Source organism: Girardinichthys multiradiatus, chromosome 2, assembly GCF_021462225.1.
Source record: "Girardinichthys multiradiatus isolate DD_20200921_A chromosome 2, DD_fGirMul_XY1, whole genome shotgun sequence".
In the NCBI taxonomy this organism is placed as follows: domain Eukaryota; kingdom Metazoa; phylum Chordata; class Actinopteri; order Cyprinodontiformes; family Goodeidae; genus Girardinichthys; species Girardinichthys multiradiatus.
This window is the reverse complement of record NC_061795.1, coordinates 39,951,107-39,977,794: the sequence shown is the minus strand read 5'-3', so window position 1 is coordinate 39,977,794 and position 26,688 is coordinate 39,951,107. Positions and strand designations below refer to the sequence as shown.

General features: G+C 37.6%; 1 protein-coding gene across 7 annotated transcripts in view; it reads left to right on the top strand.

The window, feature by feature from the left end:
* The window catches only part of hydin (HYDIN axonemal central pair apparatus protein), a 182,219-nt gene that overhangs the window by 101,943 nt on the left and 53,588 nt on the right, over nucleotides 1–26,688 (top strand). For all 7 annotated transcript variants that reach the window (XM_047349154.1, XM_047349195.1, XM_047349179.1 and 4 more), the window contains exons 43-52: nucleotides 1,126–1,309; nucleotides 1,418–1,559; nucleotides 20,648–20,798; nucleotides 21,296–21,460; nucleotides 22,391–22,543; nucleotides 22,654–22,851; nucleotides 23,022–23,146; nucleotides 23,279–23,461; nucleotides 26,278–26,397; nucleotides 26,471–26,630. In XM_047349154.1, the coding sequence (XP_047205110.1) occupies nucleotides 1,126–1,309; nucleotides 1,418–1,559; nucleotides 20,648–20,798; nucleotides 21,296–21,460; nucleotides 22,391–22,543; nucleotides 22,654–22,851; nucleotides 23,022–23,146; nucleotides 23,279–23,461; nucleotides 26,278–26,397; nucleotides 26,471–26,630 (1,581 nt within the window). The remainder of the gene's footprint in view (nucleotides 1–1,125; nucleotides 1,310–1,417; nucleotides 1,560–20,647; nucleotides 20,799–21,295; nucleotides 21,461–22,390; nucleotides 22,544–22,653; nucleotides 22,852–23,021; nucleotides 23,147–23,278; nucleotides 23,462–26,277; nucleotides 26,398–26,470; nucleotides 26,631–26,688) is intronic.

The window sequence follows — 26,688 nt, the reverse complement described above, 5'->3', positions numbered from 1 at the left end:
CTGCATATAGAACTTCGTTTAGCAGCAATAACCTTCAATAGTTGTTGTCTGTCTGACGTTATCTGTCTCATATTGTTGTGGAAGAATTTTAGCCCACAACATTGTTTGAATTCATTGCGGTTTGCAGACATTTGTTTCTGCACAGCTCTTTTAGGGTCGCAAAGCAGCATTTGAAATAGAGCACCTTGATTTTTTTTTTATTTTCAGACATTCTGTTGTAAATAACCTGCTGTGTTTGGAATCATTGTCTTGTTGACAACTCAGTTTGGGCCAGGCTTAAGCTTTCAGATTGGTCTCACTTTTGATCCTCTAATATTTTGGTGTACATAGCAGTTCATGGTTGACCCCAGTACTACAGCATGGTCAAGTTGTAAGGCTAAAAACACTAGCCCACATCATCATTACTCCACTACTGTGCTGGGCAATTGATATGAGACAATTTGTGTTTGTGATTTGTTTGATTTACTTGAAAGTACTGCTGAGCATTATGGACATCCTTGCTCATATCTGCTCAAAGGACATGGTTCCAGAACTCTTGTAGTTTGTTTGGATATTTTATGGAGAAGGCAGGCTTCACTCCTTCAACACTTACAAAGTTTGAAAATGTCCTTCTGACTCTTCCCAGATTGATTGGCAGCAGTTTTTTTTTCTCGAGGCCATTGCTCATGTCATTCTACCTTATTTTTATTGTGTTTAACAGACACCTGTATGTTCCAGAGCTGCAGTTGATAAAACTCCTTCTTTTAGAGAAGATGTCACATTGATGGTGTTCAGTTAATCAATGACGATCAATGATGAGCAGTGCCTAGTTGCATCATCACCACTAAATTCCTGTGAAAGCAGAATGGATGGATTTTGAATTTTACACAATGCTTCTGTATGTTGTTTTTGGTAATTAAGTGCATGTAAGTTTCCCAGTTTAATATGTGAAACCAGGTGCTCATCTAAGGTAAGACTTACCAAGCCTTAAGAATGGATGCCGACTGAATATTTTGTCCTTTACCCCAAATATTGTAGCTGAAATTTAACCTTTTCCCTTAACTGGATTTACCTATCTTCGAAAAGGTCAGCGTACTTGTACTGTGTTTTGTTATTTGTCTTGACATTCCTATTCCTCATTAACAGTTAAGCGATTGTCACAGTGGAATAGTTATCAACGGCCTGGAGTCTGTTTACAGTCCGAGTCAACCAAGCACACTTCAAGTTGTGCTTAAGGCCATCAGTAACCGCAAGCACATATATGTACTAAATTTATCTGACACCTACGATGCCCTGAAGGAACGGGATAGACAGCAGAGAGAGGCTGAGGGTAAATTGTTTGCCAGGCCCAACATATTGCAGATATGTACATTTCTATACCAAAGTTGTCCCATATAAAGTTGAGAACACAGTCTGTTTAATTGTGCATTTCATGCAGAAGCCTTGCAGAAAGAAATAGCTGAGAGGGAAGAAAGGTGGCAGTGGGAACTGGATCAGGAGACGTTCGATGCTTTGCCTGATGAAGATAAGGAGAAAATTACTCAGCGACACCTGGCGGCATTTCGACAGAAGAAGCAAAGGTAATGATCTGACAGAAAACATATTTATTTCCTTTAGAGCTTTTGTTCCTTTACTTATTAGATGCACTGCATCTTATCTTCTGTATGAGACAGATTATATGAAGACATTTTGTAATCTGGTACATTTACCAGAGATAGCTAAGAGTATGAATTGGACCAACTAGAGAACCGGGTCAGACTTTCTGGTACAGCATTTGACTGGTTTGAGTCTTACTAGAAAGGACGGACATTTTTGTGTTGGTAGGAAATTTTACATCATAGTTGACAAAAATCACATGCGGGGTTCCCCAAGGTTCCATCCTGGGAACCCTCCTATTCATTATCTGCACGCCTCCGCTACCTCAGGTTATACAACAGGATAAGTTACCATAACTACATATATGATGCACAGCTCTACATTACAATGTCACTAGTTGACTATAAACCCATTCAAGTGTTGGGTAGATGCATAGAATAAATCAATTTCTTCAGTTGAACAAAAACAAAACTGAAGTAATAAATTTGGACCAAAGGAGGAGAGATCAAGAGTCAGCACACAGCTTCAGTTACTACAGCTAGAAACCACAGATCAGGCCCGAAATCTGGGTGTAGTGATGGATTCAGACCTGACCTTCCAGAGGCACATAGGCGCATTTACCAATTTCGCCTTTAAACACCTGAAGAACATTTCCTAGGATTATAGGACTAATGTCCCAGCAGGATCCTTATAAAATTATCTTTAGTCAAATTACTGCAATAGTGTCTTCACGGGTATGCCTAAAAAGTCAATCAGACAGCTGCAGCAGATCCAGATTGCTGCTGCCCGTGTTCTCACTAAAACTAAGAAAATAGAGCACATCACCCCAGTTCTAAAGTTCTTAAACTGGCTCCCTGTATTTAAGAGAATAGACTTTAAAATACTTATGTTAGTTTATAAGTCAGTGAATGGCTTAGCACCAAAATACATAAAATATTTGTTGTAACTGGCTCAACCTTTCAGACCGTTCAGGTCTTCTGGCTCAAGTCTACTCTGCATCCCCAGAATCAAACATGGAGAAGCAATTTTCAGTTTTTGTGCTCCTCTAATCTGGAACAAACATCCAGAAAAATGCAGAAAACCCAAGTTCTTTTAAATCGAAGTTTGTTTAGTTACCTTTGACTATTCTTTTTAAACTGTTAACTAAAAGATCATTAGTCTCAGTCTGCAGTCTAAATGTTCTTTACTTTTCCTTTATTATGCACTTTTTCTGTGTTTTTTTAGGTCTCCATCTTGTAAAGTTCTTTGAAGTATCTTGTTTCAAATGTGCTATACAAATTAACTTGCCTTGCCTTATGATTTGTTATTTTAACTTTCTACAGATTGATTTTCAGATGGTTTTTGTGTCCATTTCTGTAGCCTCACCACCAAGTTTCATCAAATTGGACTACATCGTTTTTTGTTTGCTTTTTTTGTGAATATCAATCAAACAAACTTATTATTTTTACAGAACATCCAGGAAGGAATACATTATGCTATATTCGAAAGTATGTGCTTATTACCTCATTTTTACAGCTTTGTCTTTACCAAAACTGATACGAACAAACATTCAAATGGAATGAATAATAGCAAGCAAACCTAAATCTGCAAAAGACCAGATAATTACCATTATGAATTTGTAATTAATTAATTTATCTGACTTACACACCGCATTCTTGAGGTAAGAACAGCCCCCCCTTTTATGGATTAAAAACGAGATGTTGATTAGGTCTATTTGTGTGTAAAAGCAGATGAGCAAATACTTTTGGCAATATAGTTTATGTAATAATAGACTGGTCAAACGTTTTATGGAGTTATTGTCAAAATTTGCAGTTTTGAAGGTCCAAAGCGGCAACAGGACATCAGCAGGCGCTTGGTGGATCGGTATATTTTAATGTAACACTTACTGACACAGAGTTATCATTAATTTACTCAGGTTGTCGAAATATAACCAAATCAGAAGATGACACAGATTCGATGCACAGAATTAGATTGAAATGAGGTTTTATTGTTCCAACTTAGGTAGACCTTGATTAGAGTTGTTAGAAGCCAGAGGATGAGGAAGCCCCCAGGATCCGAGCAGAGAGAGTGTTCTGGCGGTGGAAATATTTACAGTGCAGATTTCCTGAAGAAGAGTTCCATATGGCGACAGGCAGGCAGACAGATGGGCAGATCGACAGGAAGGCAGGACAACAAGCGATCAGGCAGGCTGACAGAAGTCCACATAACAGAGACTATGTTCCAGCAACAGACTGTGTCAGCAGCTGTCTTAAAAAGCCATGAGCTCATTAGCTGGATGAGTTGCAGCTGAGAACAATGAAGTGCCAGAACCAGCCAGCAGAGATCTCACAGTACCCTCCCCTCAACGATTGCCTCCAGGCAATCTCGAACGTTTCTCCGGATGACGTCTGTAAAAAGATGTAATGAGAGCAGGGTCCAGGATAAGAGAACGAGGTACCCAGGTTCTTTCTTCAGGTCCATATCCAGCCCAATCCACAAGGTACTGAAAACCACGCCCCCTACGTCGAACATCCAGGATACGATTGACCGTGTAAGCTGGATGGTCATCAATGAGACGAACAGGGGGAGGGAGCTTGGTGGGTGGATTCAGGGGACTTTCCGAGACTGGCTTGATCTGTGAAACATGAAAGGTAGGATGAATGTGCATTGAAGCTGGCAACTTGAGTCTCACCACAGAAGGGTTGATGATCCTTTCTATGACAAAAGGACCGATGAAACGGGGGGCCAACTTTCGAGTAGTATCCTTTAATTTAATATTCTTGGTGGAGAGCCAGACCTTCTGATCAATGCAGTAGACCGGTGCAGTGGAACGGTGACGGTCAGCAAACCTTTTATTCTGTTCCAAAGTGCGTAGAAGTGTCCTCCTGGTCTGACGCCAGATCTTACGACACCTGGAGATATAATGCTGAACAGAGGGGACAACAGTGTCAGGTTCAATACTGGGGAATAATGGAGGTAGATAGCCCAGAGAAATCTCAAAGGGAGATAAACCAGTAGCAGAGGAAGTATGAATATTATGGGCATATTCTATCCAAGTGAGATGTCTACACCAGGAAGAAGGGTTGTCATTAATCACACATCTCAATGCTACTTCCAGTTCCTGATTGCATCTCTCAGTCTGCCCATTAGACTGAGGGTGGTAACCAGATGAAAGGCTTACGGTAGCACCAATAGCCCTACAGAACTCCTTCCAGACTTGTGAAATGAACTGCGGGCCTCGGTCAGAGACAATATCCAAGGGCATGCCATGAATACGGAAGACATGAAGAACCAGAAGTTGAGCAGTCTCCAATGCAGACGGAAGCTTAGTTAAGGGAATAAAATGAACAGTCTTAGAGAATCTATCAACAACGGTAAAGATGACTGTGTTTCCGTCAGATGGCGGGAGACCAGTGACGAAGTCAATAGAGATGTGGGACCATGGGCGACTGGGGGTAGACAGAGGTTGAAGAAGACCGGCAGGAGGTTGATTTGAGTTCTTGTTACGGGCACATGTGGGACAAGCTGCGACAAACTCTCTAATGTCGGGATTCATAGTGGGCCACCAGAAATACCTCTTGGTAAAAGTGATCATACAATTAATCCCCGGATGACAGGTAAGTTTATTATTATGAACCCAATCCAGAACTTTATTGATGACGGAGTTCGGAACGAACAGTTTGCCTACAGGACCAGTACCTGGGTCTGGTTCAGATTGTTGTGCCTCCCTGATGTCCTTTTCAATGGCCCAGGTGAGGGCGCCCACAATGCAGGATTCCTGTAAGATGGAAGCTTCAGTCTTGGATTGCTCAGAATGAGAAAATTGGCGAGAGAGAGCGTCGGGCTTGATGTTCTTGGAGCCGGTTCTGTAAGAGATAGAAAAATTAAAACGAGCAAAAAACAGGGACCAACGGGCTTGTCTGGAGTTAAGTCTCTTGACATTTTGGATGTAAGAGAGGTTCTTATGGTCAGTCCAAATGAGAAAAGGGACTTCTGCCCCCTCTAACCAATGCCGCCACACCTCAAGCGCAAACTTGATAGCCAGAAGCTCTCGATTTCCCACATCGTAATTGTGCTCTGCTGATGACAAACGACGAGAAAAATAAGCACAAGGATGCACCTTGTTGTCTATAGGAGAACGTTGAGACAAGATGGCCCCTACTCCAATGTCAGAAGCATCAACCTCCACAACGAATTGCGCACTAGGATCAGGATGAGTCAGAATGGGTGCAGAAGAAAATAAAGTTTTCAATTTGCAAAAAGCTTTCTCTGCCTCAGGGGACCAATGGAATGTCTTCAGAGAGGAGGTAAGTTGAGTGAGAGGCACAGTGACCTGACTGTAGTTCTTTATGAACCTTCTATAAAAATTTGCAAAACCTAAGAACCTTTGGAGTTGCCTGCGATCCGTTGGAGTAGGCCACTCTGCCACTGCCTTGGTCTTCTCAGGATCCGTTCTGTACCTGCCTGCTTCAAAAATAAAACCCAAGAAGGTCACAGAAGAAACACCGAATTCACATTTTTCGGCTTTTACAAAGAGTTGGTTTTCATAAAGCCTCTGGAGTATGGTCCTGACATGCTGGTGATGCTGATCAATGTTCTGAGAGAAAATCAAAATATCATCCAGATAAACAAACACAAAGCGGTTGAGGAAATCACGGAGAACATCATTTATAAGAGCCTGAAAAACAGCGGGTGCGTTAGTCAATCCAAAAGGCATCACCAAATATTCATAATGTCCCAGGTGTGTCTTGAAAGCTGTCTTCCACTCGTCACCCTCTCGGATCCGAACCAGATGATACGCATTGCGCAGGTCGAGCTTGGTAAAAATCTTGGCAGAGTGTAATTGGTCATGTATAGAATCAATGAGTTGTAAGGGGTACTTATTTTTGATTGTGATTTGATTCAACCTCCTATAATCAATGCAGGGTCTTAATGTGCCGTCTTTCTTCCCCACAAAGAAGAAGCCGGCGGGGGAGGTAGATGGCCGAATGATCCCGGATGCTAAGGAATCCTCAATGTACTCCTTCATGACTCTTCTCTCCGGTCCAGAGAGATTGTATAGTCTGCTGGATGGTAACGGAGCACCTGGGAGGAGATCAATAGCACAGTCATAAGGGCGATGCATGGGTAAAGAAAGAGCCCCCTGTTTACTAAAAACAGATGCAAGATTGTGGTATTCAGGAGGAATCTTAGACAGATCAACAGGCTCAGGTGGTTCAATTTGTTTGCTAGAGTGAGAGACAGCAGTCTTTAGACAATTCTGGAGACAATAATCACTCCACTTCTCTACTCTGCCCTCCACTCAATTAATCGCGGGATTATGTCTCTGCAACCACGGAAATCCTAGAACCAATTGTGGGGAGATAGAGGAGACAACAAAGAACTCACCCCATTCATGGTGGTTACCTGAGGTAATGATGTGAAGGTGGGGCACTTTAAACTTCACCTGAGATATGGTTTGACCAGTGATGCCCGAAACAGAAAGGGGGTGGTTGAGAGACTGAGAAGGTATCTTAAGTTTGTCAACTAGATCCAAGGAAATAAGATTCTGTTCCGCACCAGAATCAATAAAAGCATCCACTGGACACTTTTCTTGGCCAATAATAATAGTGACTGGAAAACACAGACGAGATATAGGGGAAAAATGGGACATGCTCATCAAAGTCCCCTGACCTATTGACGAGCCCCCTCTTTTCCCTTCTTAGGGCATCTTGCAACATAATGTCCACCTTGTCCACAATACAAACAAAGACCAGCCCCAAAACGACGTTGTCGCTCTTCAGGAGAGACGAGTGTGACCAACCTGCATAGGCTCAGGTTCCACAGATCCCTCCGAAGAGGAAGTGGGTGTATCAAGGTAAGCGGTCTGAGGTGCCATAAAGTGCTGCCACTCTGACTTATGATTCCTCTCTGCTTGTCTCTCTCTTAGGCGGTTGTCAATACGGATTGACAGTTTGATTAAATCATCCAGTCTCACAAGTTGATCTCTTAAAACCAACTGGTCCTTTATTTGATCTGTAAGGGAATTCACAAAAATACCCTTGAGTGCCGCTTCATCCCAACCCACCTCCTGTGCTGCCACCCGGAAGTCGATGGCGAACTCCGCCAATGCCCTCTTTCCCTGTTTGAGGGTAAGTAACTTCTTAGCAGCTGTCTCCTGTTGGAGTGGTTGATCAAAGACTTCCTTGAAGTGACTGAAAAAAACAGCGTAACTCAGAGACTCAATAGGGTTAGTTGTGAGAAAAGCGTGCGCCCAGCGTAAAGCAGATCCTTTTAGGGAGGTAACAATAAAAGTGATCTTGGAAGCAGCAGTCGGAAACAGAGAGGGGGAACGACTAAAAGCCAACTCACAATGGAGAGAAAACCCATCAAAATTATTAGGGTTGCCATCAAAAAGTTCAGACGGACGGAAATCAGGTTCTCGGATTCCGGACGAGTGGGTTGTGGGTGGCTGAGGATTCTCAGAACGAGCTGGAGGATTGGAAGGAGCGGGTGAGAGTTTGGCTAATATTTCACTTAAGGCATGTACCATACCACCAAGTTCCGTGAGATGGGCATCTGTCGTCCTTTGTTGTTGTAGCAACTGTTGAAGCATGGTCTCAGTGGATTGGAGGCGTTCCCTCCAGGAGGTCTGTTCATCTTCATCTGATTTATTTTTCGACATGTCTGCTGGCTGGAACATACTATCATTAATTTACTCAGGTTGTCAAAATATAACCAAATCAGAAGATGACACAGATTCGATGCACAGAATTAGATTGAAATGAGGTTTTATTGTTCCAACTTAGGTTGACCTTGATTAGAGTTGTTAGAAGCCAGAGGATGAGGAAGCCCCCAGGATCCGAGCAGAGAGAGAGTGTTCTGGCGGTGGAAATATTTACAGTGCAGATTTCCTGAAGAAGAGTTCCATATGGCGACAGGCAGGCAGACAGACAGATGGGCAGATCGACAGGAAGGCAGATCGACAGGAAGGCAGGACAACAAGCGATCAGGCAGGCTGACAGAAGTCCACATAACAGAGACTATGTTCCAGCAACAGACTTCTTCTTCTTCTTGTTGGTGTTATTGGCGGTTGGCAACAAACGTTTAGTAGCATTACCGCCACTTACTGGTATGGAGTGTGGTTCGTGTCGGTCTATCTATTTATATATATATATTTAATTCTACAAATTAAATAAATAAATATATCTTACCTATATGTATATATACAAATAGACATACTTACACATTACATTGTATTCTACCCTTCTATATCCTCCATACTTTCACCATTTTATCTACTATAATCAAATTCTATGAAATAATTTTGTTTTCTTTAAAAAACGAATCACTATTTGTATATGTTTACTCCCTAAATTCTTCCTCAAAATATCTAATAAATTAACCTTTTCCTTAATACCTTCAAACTCTCTTCTCATATATCTTCTTTCTCTTTCATATTTATGACATTCTAATATAACATGTTCTATTGTTTCATATTTTCCACAGTAATCACATTTACCAGTATCATGTTTTTGAATTTTAAAAAGTGTATAATTAAGTCCTGTATGCCCAAATCTCAACCTTGTTATCACTCTTTCCTCCTTTCTATTTCGTCTTCCATTTCTTCTTTCTCCTACTATCTTCTGAATTTTATAAAACCATCTTCCTGTTTTTCCTTCATCCCACCTTTTTTTTCCATTTTTCCATCTGCTTTCCTTTAACAATACTCTTTCCCTCAGATTTACTTGTTTTAACTATAAAACTAATAGGATTTTGAATTATCCTCTTTGCTATTTTATCTGCCCTCTCGTTTCCTTCTACTCCAATATGTGCTGGAACCCACACAAATATAACTATCAAGCCCATTTTTTGTATTCTGTATAATGTATGAAATATTTCTAATAAAATGTCCATCCTACTATCTGATTGATTATATTTTAAACTTAATAATGCAGAGCTTGAATCTGAGCAAATGACTGTTTTTAATGGTTTTATGTCTTCTACCCATTGTAAAGCTAATAATATAGCCAATATTTCTCCTGTGTATACTGATAAGCCGTCTGTAATTCGTTTTCCTATTTTTAGATTGAATTCTGGTACTACAAAAGCTATTCCTACTTTTCCATTTATTTTTGATGCATCTGTATATATTTGAATATATCTATAATAATTATTTAAATGTATCTGTACTGAATAACTATCTACTATGGAAGATTTATCTTGCTTCTTTTCCATTATTGACATATCTACTGTTGCTTCTGGTAGAATCCATGGTGGTATAATTGATATTGGTGATGTTTGACTAATTTCTAAATCAATCATTTTAAATTCTTTTACTTTCTTTTCAATTGTCCATCCAAAACTCATTTATTTTTATTTTTCCCAACATGGATTTAAAATTTCCCAAATTGGATGATCCAAGTTATTACCTTGTAAATTTAACCAATAATTTATTTCTAGTTTTATTCTTCTTAACTCTAACGGCATTTCTCCCATTTCTATTTCTATTGCTGCTGTTGGTGTAGTTTTAAATGCTCCAGTACATAATCTTAATGCCTGATGTTGGATAATATCTAATTTAACCAGATGTGTTTTAGCTGCTGAACCGTAAACTATACAACCAAAGTCTATGTTAGATCTCATCATTCCTGTGTAAATCTGTTTTAGTGATTTCCTATCTGCTCCCCAGTCACTGCCAGCCAAGCATCTCATAATATTTAAAATTTTCTTACATTTATCAACAACTTTTTGAATATGTATATTCCATTTTAGTTTTTCATCAAACCATAATCCTAAAAATTTTATATACTTTACTTGCTCTAATTCTTGGTTATATAATTTTAATTTTATTTCCTTGTTTATTTTTTTCTGATTAAATATCATTACTTTGGTTTTTTCAACTGAAAATTTAAATCCCCATTGTAACGCCCATTTCTCTATTTCAATAATAACCTCTTGTAATTTCTTTACAATGAAATCTACATTTTTTCCTATTTTCCAAACAGCTCCATCATCTGCAAAAAGTGAACATCCCATTACTTTTCCAATATCTTTAAATACATCATTTATCATAATTGAAAACAATAACAGACTTATAATACTCCCCTGTGGAGTTCCATTTTCTACTATATATTTTCCTGAGATCACTTCCCCAATTCTAACTTGTATTTTCCTATTTGTTGTGTCCAAATTTTTTCTATTTTTGTTTCTTTCCCTATTGTGCTACAGAAATTTCTCCAATATTCTCTTTTTACCTTCTTAATAGTTCTCCTTACTATTGCTTTCTTTCTTTTATAATCAATTAAATTCTTATAAATTGGATTTCCTTTTAGTACCTTAAATGCTTTATTTCTTAACTTTATTGCTTCTTTACATTCATTTGTCCACCATGGTACCATTTTCTTATTACTTTTACACCCTACTTTCTTTATAGAATTATCTGCTGCTTCCATGATTACCTTACAAATTTTTAAATTTACATCATTTATATTCATTCTCATATCTACTTTCTCCAAGTTTATTTGACTCAAGTATCTAAATTTAGTCCAGTCTGCCATATTAAAATTTAGTTTTTTATTGACACTTATATTCCTATTATTTAAAGTTAATCCTACTCTTATTGTAATGGGATAATGATCACTACCTATTGTTGATTTTTTATCAATGCCCCACTCACAACTACCAGCTAAACCATTTGAAACCATTGTTAAATCAATAACTGATTCCATCCCTGTTCTTACATTGATTCTTGTTCCCCTCCCATCATTAATACATACTAGATTTTTTATTTCCATTAATTCTTCTATAACTTGTCCATTTTTATCATTACAATTACCCCACAATGTACTATTTGCATTACAATCTCCACACCAAATTACTTTCCCTTCCAAATATTCATTTAACTCCTCCATTATTTCAATTGACAATGTTTTACATGGATTATAAAAATTTATTATTTTAAATTTACCTTCTTGTTCCCATATCTCAATTACTATATATTCAAGTTCTTTCCCTTTCCCTAATACCTGATATTGTATCCCTTGCTTAATAAATATTCCACATCCTCCTCCACTTCTCTCCTGTCGATCTCTTCTTACACCATCATATCCTTTTATCACAAAATCCAATGTTGTTTTTAACCATGTTTCCTGAACACAAATAATTTCTGGTTGTTCTTCAAGACTATCAATATAACCTTTAAGTTATTGTCCGTTAGCGATTAAACTTCTTGCATTCCATTGTAATATTAACATGTACTTTCACCAGATGTTCCTTGTCTCCCATCTACCTCCAACTTTTTATTTATGTTCTCCCATGATCCCTCCTTAAACCCCAAAATCTTTTCAGCTCCTCTCACTATTATTTTAATCTTCTCAGTTTTATGCTTGGCTTGGTCAGTACAGTTGATAACATATGCTACGAATAATATTAGTTTTTCTACTGATATTGTAACATTTTCTTCTGACTGTACTTTGCTTTGCTGTGGAATTTGATTTGCTATTTGTTCAATCTTTCTTGTTTTCTGTTCCTTCACATTTTTAACTGCTTCTGCATAGCTTATGTTTTTAGTCATTTTAATCTGTATGATTTATTTTGCCTTCTTCCTTACTTCACATCCTCCATACGTAACTCTATGTTGCCCTCCACAGTTACAACATTTTTCTTGTACTTCTTCTTTACATTCTTCAAACTTGTGATCTTCACCACATTTAGGACATGTCCGCTTCCCTTTACAAACTGCTGCTATGTGTCCAAACCTTTGACATTTGAAACAACGAAGTGGTGGAGGGATATAAGGTAGAGATTACCTATTTTGATGTTTTGTGGCAACTCTTTTTCGTCAAATTCAATGAAGATTGACATACTTCCTACTTTTTCTCCATTTATTGTTTTTGACAATCTCTTCAAGTTATTCACTTTTGCACCAATAATACTTCTCTTAATTTTATCAAGATCTTCATCTAGAGGGATCCCATAAATCACTCCTCTAATTTTTTTATTTTCTCCCATGATTTTTTTCTCCAACACCGTTTTCTTGCAGATATTATCCACCTTTAAAGCCTTGTTCTTTTGTTCTTCATTTTTACAAACTACCAATAAGTTTCCATCTCTCAAAATCTTTACCATTTCAACATCTCCAATTTTCTTTTTAATCTCTCTTGACACCACAATGGGGCCGATGTTATCCTGTTCTTCCTCGTTTCAATATTATTTTAAATTCCTCCCTCATAACTTTTCTCCTAACTATCCTTTCTTCTTCTGAACTGCTTCCTTCCAATTCTCGCTTGCTACCTTGGATATCACCAATTCCCTTTCCTTCATCTATTTTATTTCTTCCACGTCCTTTCCCTCTTCCTCTCCCAGCTGGCGTCCACCCTTCAAAATCCATGTCTTCCTCATTTCCTGTCTCCATTTCCAACCGAACCATTCACATACCAGTTTATGCCCAAATCCACCTTATCCGAATCCGATATATTTCTATTTTTGTTTTTCCCGCGCCGCACCAAAACCGTTCTTCTTCGACGTAGTCTCACCACCGACAACTCCTCCGTCTCTCTCCTCCAGCAACAGACTTCTTCTTCTTCTGTGTTATTTTTTGGCAGTTGGCAAATAACTTGAAGATGTGCATTACCGCCACCGACTGGTATGGAGTGTGGTTCTTCATGGTTTTAAATCTTATTTACTATTACAACAATCAAATTCTATTTATTAATTTAGTGCTTTTGAAAAATCTAATTATAATTTGAATATGTTTGCTACCTAAACTTCTTTGCAAAGTATCTCTCAATATAAAATTGTCTTTAATACCTACAAATTCTCTCCTTAAAATTGTTCTTTCTTGTTCATATTTCTGACACTTCAATATTACATGTTCTATTGTTTCCTCCTCTCCACAATGATCACATTTTCCTGTATTATGTTTCTTTATCTTGAACAATGTAGAATTAAGTCCTGTATGTCCTAGTCTTAATCTTGTAATTAATCTTTCCTCTTTTCTACTCCTTCTTCCTGTTCTTACTTCTCCTACTATCTTGTTGATTCTGTAAAACCATCTTCCTTTCTTTTCTTCATCCCACCTTTTTTGCCACTCTTTCCTGATTCTCTGTTTAATTATATTTCTTGCCTCTGATCTACTAATATTTATTATAAAGCTAATGTTGTTTTGTGTTGCCTTCTTTGCTATCCTGTCCGCCATCTCATTCCCTCCAACTCCTACATGTGCTGGTACCCATAAAAACACTAATATTAATCCCATTCTTTGTATTCTGAATAAAGTATGTTTTATTTCCAACAAAATGTCTGGTCCACCCTCTGAATGATTATGTTTTAAACTTAATAATGCTGAACTTGAGTCTGAACAAATGATTGTTTTTAATGGTTTTATATCCTCCACCCACTGCACTGCTAACAATATGGCTAATAATTCTCCTGAATATACTGATAATCCATCTGTAATTCTTTTTCCTACTTTTATTTTAAATTCTGGTATTACAAATGCTACTCCTATTTTTTCATTTGTTTTTGATGCGTCTGTGTAAATCTGGACATAATGATAGTAACTGTTTATATATTCTTGTATTATACTTGAATCTAAACTACATTTCGTATCCTTTTTCTTTTCCATCAACACCATATCCACCACTGCTTCTGGTAACAGCCACGGTGGCACTACTGGCAAAGGCAACATTAAACTTATTTCTTTTTCATATATTTGAAATTTTTCTGCTATATTATTGATAATCCAACCAAAACTCTTAACTTGTTTTTTTTCTTTTTCCCAGCATGGTTTTAAAATATCACATGTAGGATGATCCGGATTATTGCCTTGTAAATTTATCCAGTAATTTATTGCTAACTGTTTCCTTCTTAGATCTAATGGCATCTCTCCCATCTCTACCTGAAGTGCTGCTATTGGACTGGTTCTGATTGCTCCTGTACAAATTCTTAAAGCTTGATGTTGTATATTGTCAAATTTTATAAGATGAGTGTTTGCTGCTGATCCATAAATTATACTTCCATAATCAATATTTGATCTAATTAATCCTGTATAAATTCTTTTTAATGATGTTCGATCTGCTCCCCAATCAATACCAGCCATACATCTCATAATGTTTAATATTGTTTTGCATTTATCTATGATTTTTTCTATATGTACTTTCCATATAATTTTTTCATCAAACCATATACCTAAGCATTTTATATTTTTTTGCTTGTTCTAAAACTTGATTGTATAATTTTAGTTTTATATTTTCTCTTTTCCTTTTCTGTGTAAACAACATTACTTTTGTTTTTTCCACTGAGAATTTAAATCCCCATTGATTTGCCCATTGTTCTATTCTAATAATCTCATCCTGTATTTTCTTTTCAATAAGTTTGATATTACGACCCCTTTTCCATATAGCTCCATCATCTGCAAATAGTGAACAACCGACGTCCTTACCAATATTTTTAAATACATCATTTATCATTATAGAAAACAATAACGGACTTATAATACTTCCTTGAGGAGTACCATTATCTATTATATATTTATCTGACAATTCTTGACCAATTCTTACTTGTATTGTTCTATTTGATAAAAAATCTTTAATCCAGTTAAAGATTTTTCCAGTAATACCCATTTTATTTAATTTAATTAATAATCCTTCAACCCACATCATGTCATATGCTTTTTCTATGTCGAAAAATACAGCTACTACATTTTCTTTGTTTATTTGTGCTCTCCTAATTTCATATTCTAAACATAATGCAGAGTCATTTGTGCTTCTCCCTTTTCTAAACCCATTTTGATTTCTAGATATATATCCATTAATATTTAAATAATATGTTAATCTATTATTAATCATTTTTTCCATTATTTTACAAATATTTGATGTTAATGCGATCGGTCTATAATTTTCTGGTTTTGTGTTATCTTTTCCTGGTTTAGCTATTGGAATAATTATTGCTTCCTTCCAGCTCTGTGGCAGCTCTCCCTCCTCCCAGACTTTATTGTATAATTCTAATATTTTGTCTTTTGCTTTGTCATTAAGATGTTCTATCATCGTATAGTACATTTGATCTTTTCCAGGTGATGTATTTTTTGTTTTCCTGGTTACAAAGTTCAATTCTCCTTGTGTAAATGGTTCATTTATTAATTTATTTGTATCTACATTATTTTGCATTAATTCTTTATATTTCATCTTTGTGATTTCCCTACCTTTCTTTCCCTCTTCACTAATATTATTTGAACTATGAATTTTACTAAATGTTTTAGCTAATATTTCTGCTTTTTCTTTATCTTCCGTTATAGTTGTATTATCTATTTTTAATATAGGATATCCATATTCTTTTCTAATACCCTTCATTCTTTTAATCGTTTTCCAAATTTGATCAATTTTTGTTTCTCTCCCTACGGTATTACAAAAGTTTCTCCAATATTCTCTTTTTGCATGTTTAATGATCTTTCTTACCTTTGCCTGCTTTCTTTTGTATTCAATTAGATTCTGATACATTGGGTTACTTTTTAACATTTTAAATGCTTTATTTCTTAATTTTATTACTTCACTACAATCTTTTGTCCACCATGGCACAATTTTTTTATCGTTCTTTCTTCCTCCTTTTTTTATTGATTCTTCTGCAGCCTGTAAAATGTTTTTACAGATATTTATATTTAAACTATTTATATCAATTGACTCATCTATTTCTTCCAATTTCTTTTGACTTAAATATTTAAATTTTTCCCAATCAGCCTTATTAAAGTTCCATCTTTTATATAATCCTGTATTCCTGTTATTTATTAATATTCCTGTTATGATTTTAATGGGGTAATGATCACTGCCTACTGTTGTATCTTTGTCAATGACCCACTCACAGTTATTAGCTAAACAATTTGATACTATTGTTAAATCAATCACAGACTCTGTACCTGTTTTTACATTAATTCTTGTTCCTCTTCCATCATTTATACATACCAAATTTTTTATTTCCATTATTTCTTCAATAACTTGTCCGTTTTTATCATTACATTTTCCCCATAATGTGCTGTTAGCATTAAAATCTCCACACCAGACTACTTTTCCTTCTAAGTATCCCATTAATTCATCCATCAACTCAAATGATAATATTTTACATGGATTATAAACATTTATTATTTTACATTTTTCTTTTTTATTGTAAATTTCAACTACTATATATTCTAAATCTTTGCCTTTTCCTAATATCTGATATTGTATCCCTTCTTTTATAAATATTCCACATCCTCCTCCACTTCCTTCTTGTCTATCCCTTCTGATACTATTATACCCTTTAAACACAAAATCTAGGTTTGGCTTTAACCACGTCTCCTGTATACATATAATTTCTGGTTTTTCTTCAATTCCATCTATATACCCTTTAAATTCATGTCCATTAGCAATTAAACTTCTTGCATTCCACTGTAATATTATCATATATTTCTATCAGCTGGGGTTCCTCCTTGCCTTCCATCTGTTTCCAACTTTTTATTAATGTTTTCCCAAGATCCTTCTTTAAACCCTAAGAACTTTTCTGCTCCTCTGACTATTATTTTAATCTTTTCTGTTTTGTGTTTAGCCTGTTCAGTGCAGTTAATGACATAAGCTATGAATAATATCAGTTTTTCCACAGACATTGTAACATTTTCCTCTGATTCTACTTTTCTTTGTTGATAATCTGGAATCCTAATTTGACCTTCATCCCTTGATCTTTCTTTCTGTACATTTTTGACTGCTTCAGCATAGCTTATGTTTTTAGTCATTTTAATTTGTTGGATTTCTTTTGCTTTCTTCCTTACCTCACATCCCCCGAATGTAACTCTATGTTGCCCTCCACAATTGCAACATTTTTCCTGCACTTCTTCCCCACAATCTTCAATTCTGTGATCTTCTCCACACTTTGGACATCTTTGTTTTCCTTTGCAGACAGCTGCTATATGACCATATCTCTGATATTTAAAACATCTTAGTGGTGGAGGAATGAAAGGCCTCACAGAAAAACGCAGATATCCTATTTTAACATTTTGTGGCAACACCTTTTCTTCAAAGTCTATTAAAATTGATAGGCTTCCTACTCTTTCTCCATTTACATTTTTTGTCAGTCTTTTGAGATTTTTTACCTTTGCACCAACAAAGCTTTTTTTTAACTTGTCTATATCTTCCTCCAGAGGAATGCCATAAATTACCCCCCGAATGATTTTATCTTCTCCTATAATCTTCCTCTCTGTCACCGTTTTCTTGCAAATGTTTTCAACTTGTAAAGCCTTTCTTCTTTGTTCTTCAGTTTTACACACCACCAGTATATTTCCATCTCTCAAGACCTTCACCATTTCAACATCTCCTATCTTTTTTTTATTTCTCTAGATAGTGAAATAGGACTCAGGTTCTCTTTTTCTTCTTCATTTTTTATCTTTAATATTATTTTACATTCTTCCCTTCCGATTTTCCTCCTAACTACTCTCTCTTCTTCAGAACTGTTTTCTTCCAGCTCTCTTTTACTCCTTTGGCTGTCTAACAGCTTTACCTCTTCCGCGTCCTCTCCCTCTACTTACTGGCGTCCATTCATCAAAGTCCATATTGTCCTCCTGTGTATCCATTCTGAACCATTCACATACCAGTTTATGCCTTTTACCGCCACTTCCAAAAGTAAATAATTTCTACCACTGCGGGGTTCTAAGTAGACCAACGTTTTCAGATCGAAGTTTCGCGCTCCGCCGACCGGTTCGAGCAGCCTCAGCCTGTCGTCGTCTCTTCTGCCTTCAGCCAAACTCCACAAGAGCCCTCTCGGTACTTTGTTGTGAGGGAAGTCAAAACTTGGATCTGTGAATGACGTCACACGCTTTCTCCAGCAACAGACTGTGTCAGCAGCTGTCTTAAAAAGCCATGAGCTCATTAGCTGGATGAGTTGCAGCTGAGAACAATGAAGTGCCAGAACCAGCCAGCAGAGATCTCACAGGAGTAAGGACAGCAATGAAGAGTACGACCAAGAACCCGGAAATGAGGGGCCGAAAACTGAAACCTTGTTATGCAATAATGTGCTTAAATGTTTTGATAACTTTCCATCTGTCTAGTATTGTCCTGTGAATAACAACCCAATATGGTAGTATTAGAATAATAGACGAAAGAGTGATTTGAGCACTGGCATTCTTAAAATAGCAAACTTTGCATACACATGAAATAAATTCACAACAACTTCTCTACAAAATTCTAAGAATTTATTAACAAAACCATTCAACTCCAAGTTAAACATGTTTCTGTTAACAAACGTTTTACTAGGCTAGAACAATTAAACTAAACTACCAAGCAAAATGAAAAAATAAAGAAAACTAATGAACTATATACAAATGAAGGAAAAAGGGAATAAATAAAATGGTTGAAAACCGTAACCAATAAAATGCTGCAATGATATTACAGTTCAGTGTAGATATTTATGTTTAAAAACCAAGGTTTATCTTGAGGAATTTGGAAATGGCCGAAAAGGTCAAATTAGTTTTAAAACTAATTAAGAACAACAATTGGAGTGTCTTCAGACAACCAATTCACAATGCAAATCAGAGGGTAAGTAAAACATTATTTTAATAAAATAGTATTTTAAAGAATGATTTTATGTATTAGAGATCAGTAACCTTTTGGATAACTGATCTTTATTTCTTAATTGATCTTTATGTATTATTTTTACTATTAGGCTGTCATTATTTTGTAAATGATATCTCAAAATATTATTTGTCGAATTAGAAATCAATAACCTTTTTGGACAATTGATTGTTAATGTTGTCTTAATAGGCCGACATTATTTTAGTAAATAATGTATGGTAAATGCTGTATCTAGTTCGGAGACTCCAAAGCACTTTACACTAAAATCAGTCATCCAGCCATTCATACACCCATTCACACGCTGACATTGGTAGACTACATGGTAGCCACAGCTTCCCTGCGGCAGGCTGACAGAAGCGGGGCTGCCATACAATCAACGCCACTAGGTGCCCTCTGACCACCATCAGCATGCAAGCCGGGATTCCAGCTGTCACTCCCCCTTCCTGAGACTAAAAAGAGGTTAACGTTGTGCAGTATGGCATTCAGAGTTTTTTTAACAGTCTGTAGTCCTCTGTGTATAGTTCAGTCCATGTTTCAAAAGAACTACATAAAAAACAGGTGTGGATCATGAGACTTATGAGTTGAAAGTGCCTCTTGATGGACCAGATGGATGGGTCTGTGGCAAGATCAGTAGTGGGCACAGAGGTCCACTTCCAGTTTGGGTGATGTAAGCTACTATTGGCTGGTAGTATCAATAATTAGCTAGCTGTTTTAAAGATGTCCTCAAAATTGCTTTTAATTGCTGATTTTTTAAAATTTAGTTATTTAAGTTTCTAAAACAGGAGAAGAATAAAAGAAATTGGGCCTGGCTCAGTTCCTGTTCTGCAGAACATGAAAATACACAGATTTCACATCAGCATACACAGAAAAACAACACAGACATACCGACTTACATTGTGAAAGAAGCACCATTACATAGCAGCCACCTATCATTGATTAAATCAATTAATTATTAAAATGTTAATGTTCATTTGTGGACTTTGATTTGTTTATATTTTGACTTTATTAACCACTGAAAATACAAATGTGAGATGGAAAATTATAGTTCTTCATTTAGTTCAGAATCAGATTCAGAGATATAAGTTGCCCCTTTCCTGACCCTAGACCTGTACATTTCCTGGAGGGAAGGTCACCCTTGATGATCCTCTCTGCAGACCTAATTGTTTGTTAGTTGCATAATAACTCTGCACACTAATAGTTGGCTAATTTATGCACAGGTAGATTTTCAACTAAAACAGCCAAAACCTCACTTTCACTTAAATACTCAGATGTATTAACATTTTGTATTGACCTTTGACATTGTTGTTCAACAAGAAAATGGTCCTCAAACTACAACTATTTCCTTGTAATTATACAGTGTTGGAGCTTTAGGTTTTCAGCTCCTACTTATTTTTGCTCTTAAAAGCAAATATAAGTTTAAGCTGGAGTTAAAATTTAATCATAAATTGAATTTATTTCACAACAATCATCAGCTGTGTAAGACTAACATGTTTTACCTCTTCATGGTGGCTTTATTGTATAAGGGCGCTTGAACAGAAGGCGAAAGAGGAGGAAGAAAGGAGGCAACAAGAGGAGAATCACAGGCTGAAAGAAAAAGAATTAAAGAAAAAGAAGAAAAAGGATGAAAAGTCAGCAACTCTGGAAGCTCTGAAAACCTCGCTGGAAATAAAGCAGGTCTGTGTATGAATATCTGTCCACTTCTAAAAAGAAAAACGGATTATTTCCCAAATAAACATTTTTGTAAACTTCCAAGTGTGTACAGAAACACACTGTTACTTCCCCACAAGATGAATTTGTTTAATTTCCTTTCGTCTACAGCAATCGATGCAAAAGGTCTGTTGCCATAAAAACGTTTTTTTTTTTTTCCCCTGTTTGTCTTGTTGTTCTTTCAAGTCCAAGAGTAAAACTCCAATCCTTTAAAGCTGGTGTCCTAAATGTTTTGGTTTTGTGTCTGCTTCCTTACACCTGTATCAAATCCAAGTCAAAAGCAGAACTCTGTACAATTTGGCTGCATGCTGATGAGACAATCTATCCATTTGATTCAGGTGTGTTGGACCGAGGACACATTTAAAAGTTGCAGGATACCAGTCCTCAAGGGCTAGAGTTTGTCACCCCTGCTTTAAAATGTTCTTGATGAATAGTTTTTCCATCAAAAATGATCTCATTTTCAGAGCATTGTGGATGAACTACAGTGTGAGTTTGATAAATATGAGCAGAGCCAGGCCATGGTGGAGCAGGTCCTGCAGCAATGGGACCGGGTCCAAGGCGTGCTCCTGGATTCTTTTCCGGCTGAAGAACTCCGTCCAGGTTCAGATGATGCCATAATAGAGAAAAAAGTAAATGTGATCATTGTGATTTTCTTTTAAAGAATTTAATCTGATAAACTCCTTGGATTTGAACAAGAGGTTTTAATGTTGGAATATTTGACACGTTCTCAAATGTTTTAAAATTATACAACTTTGAAATCAAACCTAATCAAACAGGGTCTGGAAACCCTGCAATTTAAATTCTTTATCAGGTCTGGATAAGTATTTACATTTACATTCTTTCTTTCTTTCTTTCTTTGCCTCTGTCCTTTCTTGGTTCATAGCTCCATTCTTTTTGTCCTTCCTTCCTTGTGTCCTTCCTTCCTTATTCCCTTGTGTACTTCTTTCATCTTTGTGGCCTTCCTTTGTTGTGTCCTTTCCTTCATTATGTTCTGGTAGTCTTACCTTCTTCTTCCCCCTGTGCCATACATCCTTTCCTTCCTTGTGTTTTTTGGTTTTTCTTCTTTCCTGATAGTCTCATTCTATTCTTGCATTTTGTTTTTTTCAGGTTTCATATTTAAAGCATGCCCACTGTAGAAATATTTGCAATAAATGAATTCAATTCAGTTTTATTTATATAGCGCCAATTCACAACACATGTCGTCTCAAGGCACTTTACAAAGTCAATTCAATTAAATAAATTGCAAGTTAGGTACATACATTCCAATTAATCCTAACAATCACAACAATTAATGGTGAACTGCAGTATTTTATGTTAAAATAAACTCGTGTCTGGAATTGTCTGGAATTTTCAAAATGTGAAGATAGCCGTGTAATCTTAAAGATAGAATCAGCAAACCTTTTAGTGTAAAATTTATTGTAAAGTACCTTTAGTGGACATTTGTTGTGAATCGCAGCTATATAATCAAAATAATTGAAATTAATTAATTAAAATGTTAATATTTACAACATTGTGTTGAGAGGCCAACATACTAATCAGTCATCAATTACTGTTCACAGGCACCTTCTACCAAGAAATCAAAGAAAAGCACCACTAAGGCCGTCCTGAGAGCACTTGACCTCATCCCTCACATTGTGAGGAATGTAACGCAAAATGGCTGTGGTAATTCCACAGAACTGCTTAATAACAGCATCCTTCCTACTTTGGATAAGGTAGGACTTGTTCATTGAGGTAGATTTTCGAATGTAGTTTTCTTATTGTCTTTTTTGAATAATAATTATTTTCCAAATCTAAATAGTTTCTTTGGTTTTACCTTCTGTAGATACTGAACGACTTGAGTTTAGGACATGGTGGCCCTCCGAGTCGTCCTCCAACCACTCTATCTGTTGTTGCTTTTCCTGAACACAGGGAACAACCTAAAGTCTATCAAACATGTTTCACCTTCCTGAATCCATCAGGGCATGATGAGGACGATGAAAATAAAGATCTAGAGGAACATGCACATAAAGCAATTGCACAGGTCATATATATATATATATATATTTTTAGCAGTATGCAAACACCTAATCGAGAAAAAAGTAAAGATAAGAATCCAAATGAAGGGAACTCCATGTTATCCGTCACCTACATTTGATCATTCTAGTTTATTATGATAATTTAAATAATACATGTCTGTTTTTGTGTTCTTAGGAAAAGGCAACAGGCTCTAAACGTCACAAGGGAAACTCAGATCACAAGACCAAAGACAAAAAAGGCAAAGAGAGTCAAATGAGCATAACAAGACAAAGCAAGACAAAATCAAAGGCCTCAGAGAGGTCCAACACACTTTTATGCAGTTCCTCTTCCTCTGATTTTATTGACCACTATTACAGAAACTTCACAGGTGTCTCAGACAGTTTGTCAAGCTGTCTAATTGTGTTTGTGTTCATGTGTTTGTTTATGTGTAGTTTGACCACATTTCGCTGGGTTGTACCTGCTAACAGTGAGGTGCTTCTGAAGATCTGGTTCTACTCTGAGTCACCTGGAATATTCAAACAGGTCTTTAATTTTGAGTTAGCTGGGAACCACAAACTCTACCAACTCACATGCAGAGGAGTTTGCACCTACCCCTCCATCTCAAAGGAGTTCAAGTCAGTATGCACTATTCAATAAAATCATGTTCTTTGTGAAGCAGTCACTCGGTATCTCAGTATGGGATACGCTCCTCTCACAAGCTCCTAATCCATTATGCCATGATTGACTTGCAGCTGTGATGCTGATTCCTTGAGAAGGCATGCCCGCTGCGGATATATAAGCGAGGCACTGCTTCACAGCCATTCTAAAAACTCTTCTTGCTTTCTCCAAAAGCTCTTTGTTCAGTGATTGCATACTTTGGTGCTTAGCTGTCCACAGACAAAGCTTACAACTTGGTCTCTAGGCTCTATCACTTACGAAGGTTGTGGTCAATTCCATGTCTGTTCCCCATAGGACTCGGGAGATGGCTAAAATTCACAATTTAATCTGTAACCATGAAGAAATTCAGCAAGTGTCTAGTCTCTCACCCAACAGTAGTCAGTGAACCACAGGACACTCTGTTTTAAATGTTAGCCTAACAGATAGCCACCACGCTACATAAGGCTACGCTACAAACTTCAGTTCCACTGCCATCACACAGCGAGACGATAAGTGACTAAATTGTCAACAAACAGTAGTCACAAGCACCAGCAGCTCACCCATTGCAAAATCTCGGCTGGGATACGCCTATAGTTTGTGTTGCCTGTCTGGGCCTGGAGCATGTCCAGGCGACGCTTACTTCACCAGGCTCGCTTGAGCACTGCACATGCTTCACTTTAAATCGTAGAGTAGTGCACCAAGCTAGTCAGCTACGCCCGCCTGTAGCTATAATGACGTGGCCACTCGAGGGTTGAACAGCTCGACACTATTGACCTGCTGCTGGCCGAATCGGGAGCTAGTTTTATTGCTAGTATATGTGAGAGGATGATTCTGATAGGTCAGCGAAAGCTTAGATACGCCCTCTCTCCAAGGGAGGAGATGATGATTTTCCAAAGCTGTTCCCTCTGGCCAACTGGCTAAACCCCTTCAATTGGAGGATTACATTGTTCGAACGGTTGGGGCAAAACCCCCACTCCCTCATAGCATGTATCAGCATGACCGGTGCAAACGAGCTGCTAATAAGTTGGGCATCCCCTGGCCTGCTGTACAGGTTTCAGAAACAGCCTCTCACTACGAGGGAAAATGACTGCCCAAGGTAAAAAGAGCAGCTGGGCAGCTCATCACGTTCTTTCCAAAATGTTTGGAAGAAATCACGTGGTGTTTAGGGAAGCCTCTTTCGTATGTGAGCCCAGTCCAACGAGGTTCTGCATTTGATTGTGAGGACATGAAGGCTAAAGGTGTCTAAACTCTGCCACCTGTAAAGCCCCTGGTCGCATCCTGGAGACTTACCATGACAACCTCAGGACCAATTTTTCCCTCAAAAGGGGACCGTCTGCAGGATGTCACTCGCTGGCAGAGGTTGTTCAGCTGCTGTGCGGCACACTGTTACACTTACCAATATGTGGGATTTGCTTTTACAGGCACGGGAGAAGATCTTTCATCCTCACCCATAACATTTGGCTCCTTAGGCCTGGCCGACCTTAGATGCGGTGGACCCTTCCCTTTAATTTTATTCTGACCATTCAAAGCTGTAGAGTACCATCAACAAGGTCCATATACATATACAAATGGAAGGCATTTGAGGTGTGGTGCTCTCAAAAGTAGGCCCTGTCATTCACCTGTTCCATGCCAATCATCCTGACCTTCCAGCAGGAACTATTGGGCAAAGGAAAAGATTTTCCTATTGTAGAGGTTGTTTGACAGCCATTTCTGCAGTTCATGTTGGGTTTGGTGATACGCTGCTGGTACATTCCTTTATCTGTTGTTTTATGAAGGGTGCTCACAGGCCACAGCCATTGTCTAAACAGATATGCCCTCCATGGGATATGGCAACTGCTTTTGGAAGCGTTATCGCAGGCACCTTTTGAACCTTTGGATCAAGTTGATCTCTGTCATTGAGGACAGCCCTCCTGTTGGCTTTAGCCTCTGTCAGATGGGTTAGTGATATCCATGCATTTTTGCCTCATTACCTGCTATCTTTTCATCCCCCAGTTTTTTGTATCATTGACTAGGCCACATACCAGCAAACCCATGTCCAAACAGCATCTCTTTCACTGGCTGGTAGAGGCTATTCAAAAGCAGAAGTCTCCAGACACCACAGTGCTCATTCTGCTAGGGGCATAGCTACATCCCGGGCCCAATTCAATTGTATTTGTCTCCAGGGAAAATGTTCAGCTTCAAGCTGGGCTTGCAGACACACCGCTGCAGCATTTTAAAGTTACTGCACCCACACTGGCACATTTTTAACTCGGCTGTTTCCAACAGAACCCCTTCTCCTGAGTGAATTGTGCCTCAGTTATATATACAAAAAGAACATTCCTCCCCTTACATCAGCTTCACAGCTGCCAACAAATCATGGCTGGCGTAATGAATAGAAGCTCCAGAGGGCTATGCAGGGGAGTGTTACCTCGTAAGAAACCGCACTCATGCTATCAGAGAACCAGGGTTATTTATGTAACCTTAAGTTTTACCATTAAGGTAATGCAAACTATCCAATTTTCATTTTATTTTACTGGTCCATCCACTTGTTAATAAGGTCACTGGAGTCTCTTATAGTGTTTGCATTTATATCCATACTTCCATCCTCACTCTGTACCCCCCCTCCTAATCTTGTTTTACTCCCCCATCTCAGATAATAGATAATCTGTACAAAATAGTGGTTTACTTTAAACGTGTGTGTTCAAGAAGCATCATGAAGCAATACGCAGATGGAGAAATTGGGTCAATACAGGCCCCTGTTGAATATCGTAGTCTACAGCCAACACTGTATGGTATATCATTAATCTTTCCACAGGACTCTTTTTGCGCACAGTAAGAAGGTAGCACAAGAGAAGGAAGACCTTCAGAAGACCTATGTAATCAAACCTGGTTATTTTGAGTTTGGACCTTTACTTTGCAGTAAGACTAGAGACAGGTGAGAGACGGTTTTAAATAAAGTTGTATCAGATGTTTTCTTTTTAATGCCAGATTTTCATGTTTGTCTTTAGGTACAAGAAAAACACATATCCAGAGAACTCTGTGAAGCTGGTAATTGATAACAATTCTAGTTTGGAGGCAGAGGTCCAGTTTAGTTTCCAGCATGACACTCAGGCCACAACATATCTGCTGGACCCTCCTACGATGGCTCTCACTCCTGGACAGAAAGAAGTACTACTGCATAAAAATAATAAATTACATTAGATGGCATGACCAAAACGTGTACATG